A 17,118-nucleotide genomic window follows, 5' to 3' on the forward strand; every position below is an offset into this window, starting at 1 on the left:
ACGATTTAGATATTACTTGGATTAGTGCTAAAACGTATTTGGTATGTCAAGTTATATGCCAAAAATCCTTTTTATACTTTGTGCCAGATTTACGTCCACTTTGGCCTTCCTGTGAGCGGGGACAAAGTGGCGCGTGTCTTCAAAAAGCGCAAAAATAAAAACAAGCAGCAGCGTTTGTGGGAAGAAGGAAGAGAAGTGAAAGGCAAAACGAGTCATGTAATGTAGTACCTACCATTCCTTAGGCCACAGTACATAAGTGGAAAGAGACGAGCCAGTGTCTTCACGAAAATAACTTGTAGAAAATTAAGTTTGTTAGTAATTAGAACACCACTAAGGACACCTGAGCGTGGCAAATTTATATGCCTGAGACCGAGACCGAGACCGAACCCAAGTCCAAGCCCAAGCCCAAGCCAAGTCCGAGTCAAAGTTGGAGTCAGAGTCCGAGTCCGAGTGCTCGAGTTCTAGTCCAAGACAACACAAGACACAACACACAACGCAACATACAACAATTAAACGAAAAGCCTCCTGCTGCAGTATCTTTTTGTTTCTTATTCTTGCTTGTTATACCCTTGCAAGAAAGGTATATTCATTTAGGAAATGAGCATGGAAAGCCTAGAAGGGAGCATCTACCATCCGTCTCTCTGTTTGTAGTACATAGGGTATACACACTTCGGCACTTCCGTTAGAGTTAGCCAGGCTCTCTGGTTTTCGGTTCGTAAATATCTTTCTGGTATCTCGGCTGCTCCTGCTCCTGCTCCTGCTGCTTCTGTTGTTGCTGCTGACAAAAGTTCCACCAAGTCGCCTTGTCGAAAATTCCTCAAGTTGAAAGTTGGCAACTTTGATGTTGTTGCACTCAAAAAAAAAAAAGAAAAAAAACGGGGGGAGGAGAAATGGATAGGAAAGAAGAAGGTATCCAGGTAGCAAAAGTAGAAGGACTAACCGTCAAGTGCATGCCTGGACAGCTAGCTAGCTGAGGATGGGCCCTCAACGACTTGAGCAATGTGGCCAAGTGGTCAAAAAGTTTTGTCCTGCTGCTTAAGCCTTGCAGCCTGACCCAACCAAGCCAAACCAAACCAAAACAAGGAGCTAGCATACGCGAATTTTCGGCCCAACACAAAACGTTACTTTGTGGCAACATTATTCCATTTAAACAATGACTAACATTTCGAATCACTGTAAACGGAATTCATTTTGAGTAAGTTAAACAAAATTTCACATAACGTTTATCTCTTGATGACATCTTTGGATTTTTGCAAGGGAATCCGTTCCCACAATTGACGAAAACCAGCATCCGATTTGTGTGGATTGAAATGCGCTATCGTGTCTCTGGTATATGTGGTCAATAGTTTTGGCATCTCAGCCGAATCCAATTGCTCCGCCTCCATCACAGTGTCGTCCCTCTCGTCCTCCTCCTCCATGAACTCCATAGCCAGTGCCTAAAGAGGAACAATTAGATGGATTTCACTGCACTTTTTCCAGCACCCACTTACCGATTGGTGGCCAAAGAGCAGAACCAGCAACAGCAACCCAAAGCAAATGTAATGCCAATGCAAGGCCATGGCCAAAACCAGAAAGAACCGTTGTTTCTCTTGTTAACACCACTGAGTGGGAATGCCTCACAACATTTTACGTTGAGCAACGAAACTTAACTGGCAACAGCGGAGCGGGTTCCATTTGCATGAACATCGACTCGGAATCGGAATCGCCAACGCCATCGGCTCCACGTGTGCCGCATACAAAAAACAAAAAAAAAGCAAATCGAATATTAAGTCAAAGCTCTAGCGTGCTTATACCCTTTTGCAAAGTATTACAGATTGTGTTGTGGTTTAGTTAATCAGAATCAAATTTCTAGAATCAGTTAGTCCATTAAATTCTTGTGAAACTCATTCAATGAAACATAAAATCGAAACCACTTGTTAATTCGACTTAACCCCACGGCTTAAAGGGTATTTAAATTCGTGATTGACCCTAGCTCAACTGAGGTGGATTTATTTTTAGAGTGCCGCGTCATTTGCACAAATTCGACCCGATCTCAGCCCACCACCCGCCATACATATGTACATACAGAGCTCCCCTTTGGGCTAACAATTTTAATAGCTAACCCACCAGCCACCCACCGTTTCCCCCCACCCCACCCTCCACACCAGAGTCTACAATGTTGTTATTGTTGACTCATACAATCGCCCGTTTTAATGACGAAAATTGCCTGCAAAAAAGAAGAAAAAACGAACGAAAATTATAAAAAAAAGGTGAAACAAAAAACGTAACCAAACAAACAATCGTTGAGACTAACTGTTATGACCCGTTTTTGTTGGGCATTTCCATTTGATTTCTGTTTTAATTTCCATCAATGCAAAGTGCAAAAATTATTGACCAGAACGTCGGAAAAAAAAAATAAATAAATAAAAATTTTAAATGGAAAACCAGCACAAAAAACACACACACACACAGCGAAAATTAAAAAGCAAAAAATGGTAAAATGTAATTGTCATTGCTCATGTTTCAACTGTGGTTAAGGCCATGGCCCGTTGATAAACGAGAGACTGAGCATACACAAATCATTAAAAGAGACAACGGAAGTCTATACTTCGAACACTCTATATTCTATGCTAATAGAGTATCCTTCATAATCAATTGATTATAGGTCAAAATGAAGTGATTTGCATTAGTTTCAATAACTACTTTCCTTTTACATGCAAATCTTGATCTAAGTCTGAAAGAGAATCGTTAGGTGCTTCAAAATCTGGGATAGAAATAGAAAAATTATAGAGGAATGAGTCTTATATATATTAAGATGAATGGAAAATATCTATCTATATAGCTAATTCATTCGTTTAGAATTCGTTTGTCTATAGTAAAGCTTTCTTTTGTTTGAGGCGGCTTTTTGTCTTAGAATTCATACAGATATGGCACCTAATGAGAAAAAGTTATTCATATATCCATATATATTCATGAATGTGATCATTTTCAATAACAATTCTCTCAAAGATTTCTGGAACTTGGAAACGAGACTGATGCTAGTTTGGGTCCCTACCCTGAAACAGATTGCCATCACTTTTATGATTGAAACAGTCTTTTCTTGTGTGTGTGTGTCATCTGCATAGTTAATCACTAGACATTATTAGGTAAGTAAACCCACACCCATTAAACAGCACTTAGATTTTTGTGTGTGTGTATGTGCAGGGTGTGGGGGATAAATTCCGAGTAAAAATTCAATTAATTGTAAGCTTATCAGAAAATGCAATCGCGTTATGAACTCATTCATTCATTTAGGCCCAAGTCAAAAGGTTTGAAGCGCCAGCTCACGCTTCGACATAGTTAAAGATCGTTATCCAATTAGTCAAAAGCTCATGTAATAAATTGCCCAAATTAAGGTGCGGAATTTTAATTACATAATTTACGCGTGAGTTGCGTGGACATCCCTGGACCCTGGACACACACACAGTATGTCCAAAAGGCATAACTAAAATAAAAACTAAAACCGAAAACAAACAAAAACACAAGTCCAAAATCAACGAACGCAGTCAAAATGCGTTTGATAGCTCATCTTAATAGAAAAGTACACGCAATTTGTGTCCCCCTCCCCCCATCCACCTCCACCCACAACAGTTCCGCACAAAAGTCAAGTCAGGTCATTAGAAAAATGACAGTAATAACGATAATTATGAATTTTATCCGATTAACAAGCGGTGACAGAGCGGGGCGAGTAGAGGAGAGGAGTGGGAGCTAATAGGTGCGTAAGTCAAAAAGTTGTGCGAACATATTCAAATATTTAGTGCAATGCGTGCCATTGAACAATTAATTCTTATCTAGTTTGGGGGGAGTCGTCATACTGATGCAACAGTCCTTGCACCTTTCTCCTCATCCATTTGCCGCCCACACACACACACATTTCTCACATGTCATCATATTCTCCCTCTCTGTGTGTGTGTGTGTGTGTGAGGCAATTGCGTGTCAAATGCGCTCAATTTTGTTATGACAATGCAAAGTAATTAGAGGCCACGCATAGGCCAGAAGTTTAGCTCTGATGATGACCCGACCCGACCCGACCCGAACCGACTCAACTCGACCTGACCCTTAATATATTGTATGAGCCTCTAGTCAGTCCTAGCCCTAAGCTGGGTGTGTTCATCACTTGATAAATACTTATTTTGTATATGGGTGGTTCTGCTCATCATGATTCGGGGCTGGTGTGAATGACAGTGGGCCAGCAGTAACAGTGTCATTTGCATATGGACAATAATGACATGATAATGTCATCTAGAAAACATTTTCAAATGTAACCGCACAAACCCTTATATGCCATCATAACTTACGAAGAAACTGAATAATTATAATTTCAAATTCAATCGAATTAGCTACCCTATTTACAATTAAATTCAATTTGCTGGCAGCCCTGGCGAATGAAATGTGCAACTCACGGATCACCTAAAGAAGGAAAAGTCGACGTAGTTTTCTCTTGAGTTGAAACCAAGGTGAATAGTGGAATCTATATACGACATACACAGAATCTTTCAGACTCCCACGAAACACTTAAAAAAAGACGTCGTGGTTCGTGTTTTATTTAGAAAGCTCAAACTTATCTTTATAATGAAGTAAGTAAGTCGTCTCGCCGACTTGGGTATACCATACACCAGGTGAAACAAATATTTAAAATTTCGAAAACCAAATGTATGTCTATTAAATTGTTTTAACATGCCTCATACCATATGCTATCTCGCTCACTCTACAAACACACGAGCACTCTAGCGCCGCCACTAGCCAACGACCAATTCTGCCCTTATGTATCGCGTAGCAAAATACGTTCATACGTATATTTTGTATGTTTCTAGTCCGATTTTAATCAAATTTGGTAGTTTGATAGAAATAGATAAGATTTATTAGTCTGCCAAATTTGATCGCGATGGTCAAAAAATTGCAAGAGCCAATCGGTTTTTTCTAAATTATGGAGGCGGAAAAGGGCGTGGCAACATATTAAAATATATGTATTCTGCACGCATACTAAGCCAATATACATACTAAATTTGGTGACTTTAGCTTTGTTAGTTTTCGAGAAAATCAGTTTTGTTTAATTTTCGGGGGCGGAAATGGGCGTGGCATAATTTTTAAATAGTCAATATCTGCGCGTCTATTAGGCTAACTTACATACCAAATTTAATGTCGGTAGCTTTCATAGTTTTTAAGAAAATCAGAGTTATGTAAATACCGGGGGCGGAAGGGGGCGTGGCAAAAAGTTGGAACAATTATTTTCTGCGCGCTAACTAAACGAGTATATAAACCAAATTTGATGTATCTATCTGCCATACTTTTTAAGAAAAACAGTTTTATGTAAATTCCAGGGGCGGAAGGGGGCGTGGCAAAAATTTGAAACAAACTCGATAAGCGTACATACTACACGAGACTACATACCAAATTTGGTGGCTCTAGCTCTTATAGTCTCCGAGATCTAGGTGTTCATACGGACGGACGGACGGACGGACGGACAGACGAACATGGCTAGATCGACTCGGTTTTTGATCAAGAATATATATACTTTGTGGGGTCGGAGATGCTTCCTTCTGCCTGTTACATACATTTTGGCGACTTTAATATACCATTTCACCCTATGGGTGTATGGTATAATTAGCATGTAATTTCATTTTTAAACTAACTAGATTAGAGTAAACTAACTCACGTTTTACAAATAAATATGCGGTACGTTTTGTAAGCAATAAATCCCTATATATATTTAGAGTAAGATCTTAAAGTCAAAGTCAATCAGTGCAAAGTTTTCTATCGAAAATGTCATCGTATTCGAAATATTGTTTATTATTTCTGTTGTTGGCTTTGCTTCATCGAAATGTAATCTCCTATGGGGTAAGTATATCAAGAAAATGCTGTAGTTTAAATTATTAATATTCAATAATCACCCTCTCCATTAGTTTTGCAACACTAGACTAATATTTGAAGAGTCCTGTAAACCACCTTTCGGTATATGGTGCAAATTTCCAGTGCAAGTAAGTCAAAAATTTGTCAATGAAAACTAAATTCAAAATCTAATCAACTATTTTGTTTACAGATTGCCCAGTTATATGGTAACGATATATACAAAAGCCCATATTGTGAAGTTGAATCTGTGCGGGAGTATTGCAAATATTGTGAATTACTTGCCGGCCAAAAAAGTCTTGATGCCGATTCATCAGACTCTTCTTGTGATGACTATTGGAAATAAACATCCAATTCATAAGCAATGATTTGAGTCATATTTATCCGAAAAAAAATGTGTAATTATATGTATTTATGTGAAAAAACTAATATATCTATGTATGTCCTTGATTTACCTTTCCAAGGAGAAGGCTTGTTTAATATGTCTTTTGATGGCTCTGCAGAGTAGCAATTTTCATGTGTTTTTACACAGAGTAAATGAATCTAACATGTTCATAAATAAACTTACTTTACTTCAAAAGTAAGATTTGAAATCCAGGACATTCAGACCTTGGTAGACGATCACATTAATTAAAAAGAGGTTCAAACTTAAACGCCAAAATAAACACAGTTCAAACTACGCGCCAAAACATGATTGAAGCAGACGGCGGATCACATTGCTAACACCCTGAAAAAAAGCAACGAAAATTTGGCAGTGGATGTCAGCTTTAATGACATCAAATCTGATGGTGGCTTAGTAATTCTTTTCGCCCTGCAAACCAAATCGAAACTGACCTATTTGAACTTGGATGGAAATTGTTTTGGTCGCGAAGGTCGAGATCTAATAATTGATCAGATGGCCCAGAGTGTCAATCCTTCAGCGTTGCAAACTCTCGATGAAGACTGCTCCGAGGCGGAAAAAGATGGCGACAAGGAGGCTGACGAAGATGATCTCACTAAAAATGCCTTTTACGCCAAGCTGCGCACTGACTCGTTTACTTTAAAGGATAAGAAGAAATTTGCCACCTAAGTGAAACACATGACTTCTACCCCAGAGTCGAAGTAAACTGATAATTAAGCAATTAATCAATAAGTAATTATTTATTCGAATCGAATCGATGGATGCTCTGAATAGTCTTATTTATTTAAAAATTGACTGTGCTTGGAATACTTAGAATATTTTGAGTATTCAAAGAATACCTTTTCTCCAAATTAAGTACTCCTCATTATTCGATTTAGTTAGGCATGTATAAATGAGTTGGTTCACTATATCAGGACTTGTATACAGACGTATTCAATTGATTCATTATGAGACTGAAAAGTACCTGAAAAACTTCTGTCTGCTTGTTACAAACATTTTGGAGATTTTCATATTCCATTTCATTCTCTAAGTGCAATGTTTAAAAATTCTCGTGACTTTTAACTTTTTCCTTTTCCATTCGTAGTCTACGAAACTATTTCAAATTAACATTTACGATGTTTTCCTAGATAATATCGATCACGCTTTAAATGATTAATATTGATTGCATAATTTTTAACTGATATTTCCTTATATATAACATAAGTCACTTTCATATAGAATTAGTTTCAAGTCGACTAAACAAAATGACATTGTGTCTAAAATGGTTTCTGCTAATATCTCTGATGACTTTGCTTCATCAAGATGTAAACAGTGCAGTAAGTTAACTAAAATATTATTTGACTAACTAGAAATTATAAAAAATTCTTTTTTTCTCAGAAGTGCAGTCCTAGGGCTATACTCGATGTGATGGGTTATTGCGAGGGCGATTTATACTACTCCTTCTGTCCGTACTCTAAAAAGGTGAGCGAGGCCAGTTAATTGTTTTGACCTATGCAAACGTTTATTTCAATTGGTAGACTTTAATTGACATGGGGCCGATGATAGCGCGCAATGCAATTTGCCTCCATGCTGAAGACATTGTGAAGGACCTGTGTAATATTTGTGAAGAGGCTATAGTCGAGCCGAAGATACCAGAGGAAGGACCTGCAAATGCAACATCAACTAGAAAAATCACTTATCGCACTATGTAATAAGGAGCAAACATAAATATATCAGCATCAATAGGCAAACAAATTAGTTTACTCCATTCATTTCGAGTTTTCTGGTACAGTGAGAGCAATAAGTCCCTCAATAGAAGTTGCTTGGAGCTATAGAGTGAAAGTAAAAGGCAAAGGGATATTTGACAACCTGAATGATCTTTTCAGTTGAAACTTAATTACTTCACTTTTATGAGTTTGAGAGTTTCTTAGTAGATTTACTTAAAAACAAATTCAGTGGCAAAGCTTCTAATAATACTTGAAAACTCAAAACATATGACATTTTTAATCTTAAATATTCATTTACAATACAATTTTCACTCGTCACGTTTCAAAAATAAAACGCACGATTTGTAAGCAATATTTCTATATATAACCTAAGCCTCATCCATATGCATATTACTTTGAAGTGAATTAAGCTAAAATGACATTGTCTTTAAAATGGTCTTTACTAATATCTCTTATGGCATTACTTTGCCAAGAGGTATACAGTGAGGTTACTTGCGACCCTAAGGTTATACTGAAAGCGATCGGATATTGCACAAATAGTGGATATTTATCCAAATGCTCATATGTAAAAACGGTAAGTGAGAGATTTAATGATAAATGTTAAACAAAAATATTCCTGAAATGTTGTTTTTCAATCTCTAGGGTATAGAGGAGCTGGGTCCTTTGATAGCACTTACTATATTTTGCGAATATCCAACGAAAATTGTTTTGAATCATTGTAGGATGTGTAAAGACAAGTTAATGCAGCTGCATTCGGAATTGCAAAATAGTAGTCGCAATAGAACTACTTGAAACACACATTTTACAAATCTTTTACGGTGGAGGTGTGCTTATAAGTATCAAAGAGCAAATTACTCAATTTTCACATTTTATTTTGCATTTACTGCAATTTGGTTGTACAGTCCCAGCAAGAGCGACTAACTAATTAAAACCACTTGGAAAATGCAATGCTTTCTCAACTGTAAAGTTAGCCGTGGGCGTGTGAAGAGCCGGAGACATATGCAAAAACTTGAAACAAAATTAAAAAGCAAATAATTTTCATAGCACATGGGGAAACACACACACACACACTCGTGTAGACGCATACATAGGTATGTATGTATATGAATTCCAAATAATATTCCAACACCTGCAAAAAACCGTTCTGAGTGCAGGCACCTGCATAAGAGTGCAAAGGCTGATGAGGGGGGAGGGGTTAGGAGGAGTGCAATTGGTAGGTGGGTTGTGTGTAAAAGGGCTTTTTCTTGAAAAATCGCTCCACTGGAATTAATTAATTTGCCGTTGACGCTGCGTATGGCAAAAAAAAAAAAAATCAAAAAGATATATACATACATATATGTATGTATAAGTATGCAAAGTACATACAAACATGTACATATGTATGTATTCACATTGAAAAGGTTTCCTCTGCTTTTTTTTTCTAGAAAAAATAAATAGACGAATTGTCATTTCTCTATCTGGCATCTATTTCCTACAAGGTTCCAAGTGTTCTCAACGTTTGTTATACATTCTTCAAAATGCTTTGCTTTTGCCTAAGTATAGACGACAATTTCAACTAATCGTTGTGTTTAGATCGTTTATCTATGGAAACCTGTTACAGACTACAGCAATCTCATGTAATCCCAAGTCTTTAGGTGCGTTAGAGTAGTGGCACTTGCTGCTCATTTTATGCCTCGCGAGCCACAAAAGTGCAGGCGACGCTTCCCGGTGGAGAGTGAAGCAATGTGAAATATCGCAAAAGAATCAAAGTTACCATCGAAAAGGGTTTTCTTTTGAATTTCGAAAAATCCTCAACTTTGCAAATTTCAAAACCTTTTTGGGCCATTTTAAAAAACTATCTATCGATTTGTGTTTTGGATGAAAAAGCAAAACTTGATGCGTATGAGTTTTCGGTACTTCTTCTTCCACAAATGATGTAAGTTGTAGCATACTTCCAGGCGTCTAGATAAAATTGCTTGCTTTTGTCATGCCTACTTAGAAATACAAATGTATTTTCCAACATTCTGACTGACTAGAAACTTTTTGAAGAGATCAAACAAGATCGAAACCAAAACCCTTTGCTTCAAATGTACACGTATACGTTATTTAAATTTTAATTTTGGATAACAATCAAAGGTCGTTTTGAATTTGAATGCAAAAATTATTATATACATATATTTTATTTTACAATTATTTAGTTCTTTTTTTAGGTTGTTTTTTAGTTCATTTCATGCGTAGTGAACCGTTAAGGCAAACAAATTAAAGGCCTTAATGATGCATGAAATGGTTAAGGTTTCCGTGTATAAAAAGGGTGAGTTCCAACCATTTGCAATCGTATAGAAAAAATACGCGTATTCAGTGCACGGACATGGCATATTCAGTTTCCGTAAACGTTCTGCCATTTGTGGTCATCGTATTGATTCTTTGTCTAGGCCAAATGGTCCTGGCAGCTCCATCTATGGAGGATTTATCCCAATTTGGTGAACTGGAACGTACCCTTAAGGAGCTAACCACTTCCATATTGGCCATGACCGGAGTTGGAGCAGCAGATACTGCCGGTAAGAGATCAGAGAGAATGAATTGATAAATGATTACTAACACAAACACAAACAGGTGAAGGCACTGTCAGCGATATTCTGCCCAGTGATTCATCCAGTACTTGGCCAGATATGAATGATTTCCAAATATAATATTCGATCCAGTGAGGGAGCCTCAGCCTGTTCCTACTAAACGCTGTTTAGCAGTGCTGTCAGTGTCCATCTAAAGTATTTCTAATTTTTTTTTCCTTTTTTTTTTGTGTATTTATCAATAAACCCTAAAGATGTTTCATCAACAATCATAACTGTGTTTGTACAATAGTTCTTGAAATTTTTAGGGCACAATTTCTTGTATGAATAAATCGGTTGTAATCAACATCTGGCAAATTACAAATGACACGTTCGGTTCACACTCTTTCGTTTGCAAAGTGTTGCTCATGAGCATGCTGGATTGAGGGGGACGAAGGGGATCCCAGTGGGTAGTGAGGGTGGCGTCGGCGGCCTACATAACAAAATCTACAACATAAATCTATTCAAATTGCCCACTAAATCTAATCAAGTTAATTTACGCATACGAAACTTTCGCACCCCAAAAAACAAAGTGAAACACTGAAACACAGAAAACCAAATCAAATATAGCTAAAACTTGGTACTAGCCGGAAAGGCAAAGCGTAGTATGCCTTAAGTGCCGTACTGACTAGTCGAGACCGAGTCGAAACTCGTCCGGGGGTCTGTCAATTTACGTTTACAATTGGAAGTGTCGTAGTTTTGCTTAGATTCTCTCTCAAGTAGGTGAAAACAGCTGAGACCAACAACCATCAGCTGTTGTTGCCTGCTGCCGCTGCATTTGCTACAAAAAATGTAGGTACCATTAATAATAATCGCAATCGGGTGTGAGTGTGTGTGTGTGTGGCAACTACACAAATTTAAATCAAAGTGTAATGGGCAGAGAGACCGACAGATCGACAGACTGGTCAGACATTTTGTGTAGTGTGATCGCAACCCGAAGACCGAAACAAACCGAAAAACACACAAAAAAAACTGAAATGTTTCTGTCAGTTCGCCATGTAGATTATCTGTTAGTTACTTTTCATGCGTGCCACTGAGCAGAGCTTACGCGGATAACACGGATAAAAATAGAGTAACCCGATCTTGGTTTTGGTCTTCAATTTCGTTGGTCTCCCTATCGATTCAACAAAATGCATGTGGAGGAGTTGCGTGCCAGTTTACAAAGTTTCGGCTGGCCCGATTACTTGGTCTTCTGCCTAATGTTGGCCATTTGTGCCGTAATTGGCATTTACTTTTGCCTACAACTGCGCCGCGAGACAAGGACAAAGCGAAAGTCAGTTTCCAGCAGTGCAGAGGAGGCAGCTGATAGTGCTGCATCCTATCTGGTGGGTGGCAGGCAAATGAAAATCTTTCCCATTACCATGTCGCTGATAGCAAGGTGAGTTAGTGATGATTGATCGATCGATCGATCAATTTCTTCTTCCATACAAACAGTGGAAGAAGAAGAAGAAGCGAGCTTTTTGGGTAAATTTCCGTTTCCTGAAATAAACATTACGTTTAGTTTCTTTGTGAATTTTTTTTTGTGCTCAGATTCTACTTATAGCTAGTTTACTCAAAGAGTCAAGTATTTTTAGAGATCGTAGTGCCGAATTTCCCTTGTCTTATCAACGCATCAAATCAAAATGTTTCATAATTAATAATTGCCTCTAAAGAGTCTCTTGCCCAATGTTGTGAGTTTCCTCATTCAAATGACGACGACGACGACGACGGCGACGACGGCGACGAGCTATTGTTGACTACGGGGACGACGATGACAACGACAAGACTAAGCGACTGGTGCAAATTGAATTGTATAAAACGCACTTTGATCTCTCTCCTTGTGAAAGAGAGATCAACGACAGCTTATTGTGAAGGTTAGGGCAATTGTAAAGATATTCTCATTTAACTCTTTCTCTCGTCCACTGTAGCTTTATTTCGGGCATCACTTTATTGGGCACACCCACAGAGGTATATCTATATGGAGCACAATATATGTATATTATGGGTTCCCTCATTCTTATGGGGGTCTGTATGTACTACATCTTTCTGCCCGTCTTCCATGAGCTCAATCTGATCTCAACGTATAAGGTGAGAATTCTGATTCTTCCATTGGTTTTTGGTCAATTGTTCTTTTGTGTTTTAGTATCTGGAACAGCGCTATAATCGCAGTTTACGGCTCTTTGGCTCCGTCATGTTCATAGTGGCTTCGGTAAGAGAATAAACTCGATAACGATAATGATTTCCAATCTTATTTCAATCTTTGCTTATTGTTGTAGCTACTTTGGCTACCTATTGTGATCTATGTGCCAGCTATAGCCTTCAATCAGGCCACAGGCGTGAATATCCACATTGTCACCCCGGTGGTGTGTGTTGTCTGCATCTTCTACACCTGCATTGGAGGCCTCAAGGCAGTTGTCTGGACGGATGTCATACAGACATTGATTATGTTTGGCGCCATGGCATTGGTTCTGATTAAGGGGACCCTAGACATTGGTGGTCCGTCGGTGGTGTGGCAACGAGCCCGCGAAACCACACGAGTGGAGGCCCCGAGTTTCAACTTGGACTTGCGAGAACGTTACACCTTCTATTCTCTGGTTCTGGGTGGAGTGGCCCATTGGCTGAAATCGAATGCCATCAGTCAGAATATGATTCAGCGGTATTTATCGTTGCCCACACTGCGACATGCTCGCATTGCCATCTGGACTTTCATAGCCGGAGTTCTAACGTTTCTACTGATTTGTGGTTATACGGGCTTGCTGATCTACGCCACCTACGCCCAGTGTGATCCATTGGAGACCAAACTGGCCCAGCGAAACGATCAGCTCTTGCCGTTGTTAGTAATGGAAACCCTGGGATCGTATCCCGGCCTGCCGGGTGTATTTGTGGCCGGTGTTTTCAGTGCTGCCCTCTCTTCCTTATCCACGGGCCTCAACTCCCTGTCCGCTGTAATACTGGAGGACTTTGTCAAGACATTTTACGGCAAACCCCTCAGCGAATCGCAGACATCATTCGTAATGCGTAGCGTGGTCGTTGTTTTTGGCATTCTGTTTGTGGCTCTCGTTTTTGCTGTAGAGAAACTTGGTGCGGTTCTTCAACTGACTGTGACCCTCTCGTCGGTGGCCAATGGACCCTTATTGGGTATTTTCACAGCCGGCGTCCTCTTGCCATGGGTCAACTCAAAGGGGGCCCTGCTGGGTGGCTTCAGTTCACTTCTCGTTATGATCTGGATGTGTGTTAGTGCCCAACGAGATTTGGTGACTGGCGATTTGGTTTATCGAAGGAAACCGTACTCAACCATGGGCTGTAATTATACATATGCCGGAGAGCCGAGTGATTTCAGTAGTTTGCCATCCTCATTGGATGCAGCAATGAGGTGAGTGATCACGAGAAGTGTGAGTAATATTTTGTAAGCCATTTTCTTTGCCCTCGTTTCCAGTCCCGCTTCGGCAGCTCCCTTTCAGCTGTATCGCATCTCTTATCTGTATTTCACGCTTTTCGGTGCCCTCGTGACCATTGTGGTCGGGCTCATCACTAGTTTAGTGCTAAATGAATCCGATTTGGATGCAGTTGATCCGCGCCTGCTCACTCCCTTCGTGCGACGATGGTTGGAACGACGTCGCCAAAAACGATCAGAGGTGCCGGTCACCAAAGGATGCAGGATACAGGAGACAGCCACGTGATGATACCAAAGAGAAACCTTCCAAGTGCCATACAGAAAATGTTCCTTTTACAAATTTTGTTTGTTTTTTGTTTTTGTTTTTTTTTTTTTTTGTTCGGGTTTGCCATGTAGCATTAGCAAATATTTAAAATAAAATACAGTTCATAATTATTTGCAAAAGGAGAAATGGGTTCAAAGCAACAGAAGAATCAAGGATGGGGCACTAGTGACGGGGGGTGGGTTGAGTGGGGGTAAGGGGCTGCCTTTTTGTGTAATTAGAAAAATGCCCGAAGCCTGGATAGAAAACCAAGGCGAGGAACTAACTAAAAATCAAAGCGAAAAGTTTAACTGGGAACACTTATGACTGTCTGGGGTAAGTTTGCTATTTTTCTGCTTTTTGTTTTTAATCTTTTTTGTGGGGAACTCAAAAAAGAAATAAAAACAAAAACAACAAGCAAGTTGTCATGCTGACTTTGGTATACCATGCACCATGCGAGGCAAGCACTGGCATTTGTAAGAATCTACATATATACAACATTTTCTGGCTAGATCGACTTTATCGGAAGTGTTTCGTTTTAGTGTCCGTTTTACACTTCTGGCAACCAACTAATATAGCATTTCACTCTTTGGCTGCATGGTATAATGTGGGTAAAGGGTTCTAATTGAATATTTACAGTCTCTATGTGTGTGGTTCAACTAGTTTTGCCCCACACCCCGTGACCACTCGCTCTCCAAAGCTTTATTTGTATGTTTAGGTCGTTTATGCAGCAAATTGAATTGTTAATGAGCTGACAAATGTTTGCAAAATTAGTTTCCACTCAGCAGAAGGATTGGAACGGGGAGGGGCAAGACCAGGAGCAGAGGCAAGAGAAGAAGTGGTGTCATTTTCATTGCCGCCACATTGATAGAGTAATGGAAACACTGTTCTCAAGCAGACCGACCACACCCACATATATCATTATAAGTATAGAATTTCCATCTTCCCCTTCTTTCCCTTCTACTTTCTCAGACTCTCTCTCTCTCCCTCTCTCCCTCCCTTTCTCTCTATCTCTATCTCTGTCTCATGTTTTCTGTTAATAAGCTGCGCCTGCACAAAAGAAGTCAGCAGGCGGTTGAAATGCCATCAGTTGTGCATAATGACATGGACATCGGTTGGTCGATGGGGGTGGTGGGGATGGTGGTGGCGCCATCTAGCGACGCACATGTATGGAAGCAAGAGCGATGGTTAGAACGACAGTTGTCATATGGGTGGATTGTTGTTTGTCCTAGCAGGAAACGGAAGCTGCTCGCGAACGTGCGCGTTACCTACTATCCATCTGCCCACCTGCCCACCTGCCCACGTGCCCAGCTGCCAGTGCCAGAAAAAGAGGAACACAACAACAAACTACATACAAAAGTACAGTGTACCCGCTTGGTTAACTTGTTTATGTGTCGCTGTGTCGCTTTTGTGTTACCTTTTTATGCTGGGGCATAATTTGCTTTAGCTTTTTTGAACACAGCCCACAGAAGGAGAGAGAGAGAGAGAGAGAAAATATAGTGGGCTCATCTTGGACAAGCATATCAGTTTTCTGAAGTAAGTCGGTGTATTACATTTAGATTAGGAATAAACATATAGATATTTATTAAATACCTACATCACGGATCGAATCGTCAGTCTTTTACGACATACTCACCATACGATTCTAGGCAATTTAGACAAGGACTTTGCTTTATTATATGAGCTAACCACAGATACCCTTTAATCTTTTACTGACCACATTTTTCTTTCACATTTGTAAATGGTCTCTTCTTCTCTATTTCCTTTGTAGGTTCATTTAAGGTCCGCCTAAACAGGACTACAATGTGATCCTTCTTGCAGGTAAGTTAGTGTATTTATCGTGCCAACTTATAGATCAGCATAATTTTCTGTTTCTCTGCACTTCAAACTATACAAATTATAGCTGCTGGCTATATAAATGTCAGTGACAATTTGCAGCCCCACCCCCCTCTTTGGCGCCCTTAACACACCGACAAGCATGCCGCCATATGCCTTAACCACGCTACTGAGGAATGGATGGGTTTTTGGGCCCAGTTGATAGAGGAGGGTATTGAGGGTGGGGGTAAAACAGGAAGCAGGCACAAAAGTCATTTGTGATTGTTTTCATAAAAATGAACATAGAAAAATTATAATTAAAATTCATATGAAAATTGCTGGAAGAGCACAAAAAAAAAAAAAAAATGAAAAAGAACCGAAAATGTAAAAGAAGCAAAAGGAACAACGAAAAAAGGACCAAATGAGAACAATGGGCGTTAGTGTTAGTTGTTGTTGTCGTTGTTGTTGGTTGCCAAAAAGATTTCATCTGAAAAGAACCAAAGAAATGCACTGGCAGAACGACAGGACTAGAACTGGTATGGGAGCAGGACGAGGAACGAGGAACGAAATGAAAAGGAGCCATGTTAGGTTAGAGGGTAATGTGGAGCTAAGCTGCGGGCGTATTGTTTGTGGGTAACATGTGTTAGACGCAGAAGTGGTTGGAGAAGAGAGAGAGAGAGAGAGAGAGAGAGAGTGAGTGAGAGAGAGATACAGATTGGACAATGTCAGCTAACAGAATTTGGATGAAGGCCTCTACCTGGGGTACAAGCTCTCTTCCATCACTCTCTCTGTCTCTCTCGCTCTCCTGCTTTCTCACTCTGGTCAAACGCATGCCGGGTGCTCATTTTCTTTCCTGTTGTCGTTTCATTTTCGGCACTTTTATGCGATAAAATATTTAATTATATTTGGCAGTAGTTTTCGTTTGTGCATTGTGCGGTTTGGTCGTCAGTCGGTGGGTCCAAACATTACCTTGGGGAGACCAGAAATTGCATTTTAGGGTTGGGCCTGGCCACAAAAAAGGATAAGTCATTCCCTGTCTGTCGATCCTTCTCTCTCTCTGTCTCTCTGCGTTT

General features: G+C 39.6%; 2 protein-coding genes and 1 long non-coding RNA gene across 3 annotated transcripts; 2 read left to right on the forward strand and 1 right to left on the reverse strand.

The window, feature by feature from the left end:
- Nucleotides 1–1,170: 1,170 nt before the first annotated feature.
- LOC6644855 lies at nucleotides 1,171–1,646 on the reverse strand. The gene is made up of 2 exons (XM_002067483.4): nucleotides 1,491–1,646; nucleotides 1,171–1,436 (listed from the first exon to the last, which is right to left on the reverse strand). Exons 1-2 carry the CDS (start codon nucleotides 1,557–1,559, stop codon nucleotides 1,224–1,226), a joined length of 282 nt encoding a protein of 93 aa, XP_002067519.1. The 5' UTR covers nucleotides 1,560–1,646; the 3' UTR covers nucleotides 1,171–1,223.
- Nucleotides 1,647–5,790: 4,144 nt separating this feature from the next.
- LOC111518909 lies at nucleotides 5,791–6,328 on the forward strand. Its single transcript, XR_002724143.2, has 3 exons — nucleotides 5,791–5,856; nucleotides 5,922–5,996; nucleotides 6,059–6,328. It is a non-coding gene; the product is annotated as an uncharacterized LOC111518909 (long non-coding RNA).
- A 5,263-nt stretch (nucleotides 6,329–11,591) lies between these two features.
- LOC6644614 (sodium-coupled monocarboxylate transporter 1) lies at nucleotides 11,592–14,307 on the forward strand. Its single transcript, XM_002067479.3, has 5 exons — nucleotides 11,592–11,934; nucleotides 12,464–12,623; nucleotides 12,679–12,744; nucleotides 12,812–13,908; nucleotides 13,972–14,307. Exons 1-5 carry the CDS (start codon nucleotides 11,687–11,689, stop codon nucleotides 14,213–14,215), a joined length of 1,815 nt encoding a protein of 604 aa, XP_002067515.1. The 5' UTR covers nucleotides 11,592–11,686; the 3' UTR covers nucleotides 14,216–14,307.
- The last annotated feature ends 2,811 nt before the right edge of the window (nucleotides 14,308–17,118 follow it).

This window comes from Drosophila willistoni, assembly GCF_018902025.1.
Source record: "Drosophila willistoni isolate 14030-0811.24 chromosome XL unlocalized genomic scaffold, UCI_dwil_1.1 Seg142, whole genome shotgun sequence".
Classification (NCBI taxonomy): Eukaryota; Metazoa; Arthropoda; class Insecta; order Diptera; family Drosophilidae; genus Drosophila; species Drosophila willistoni.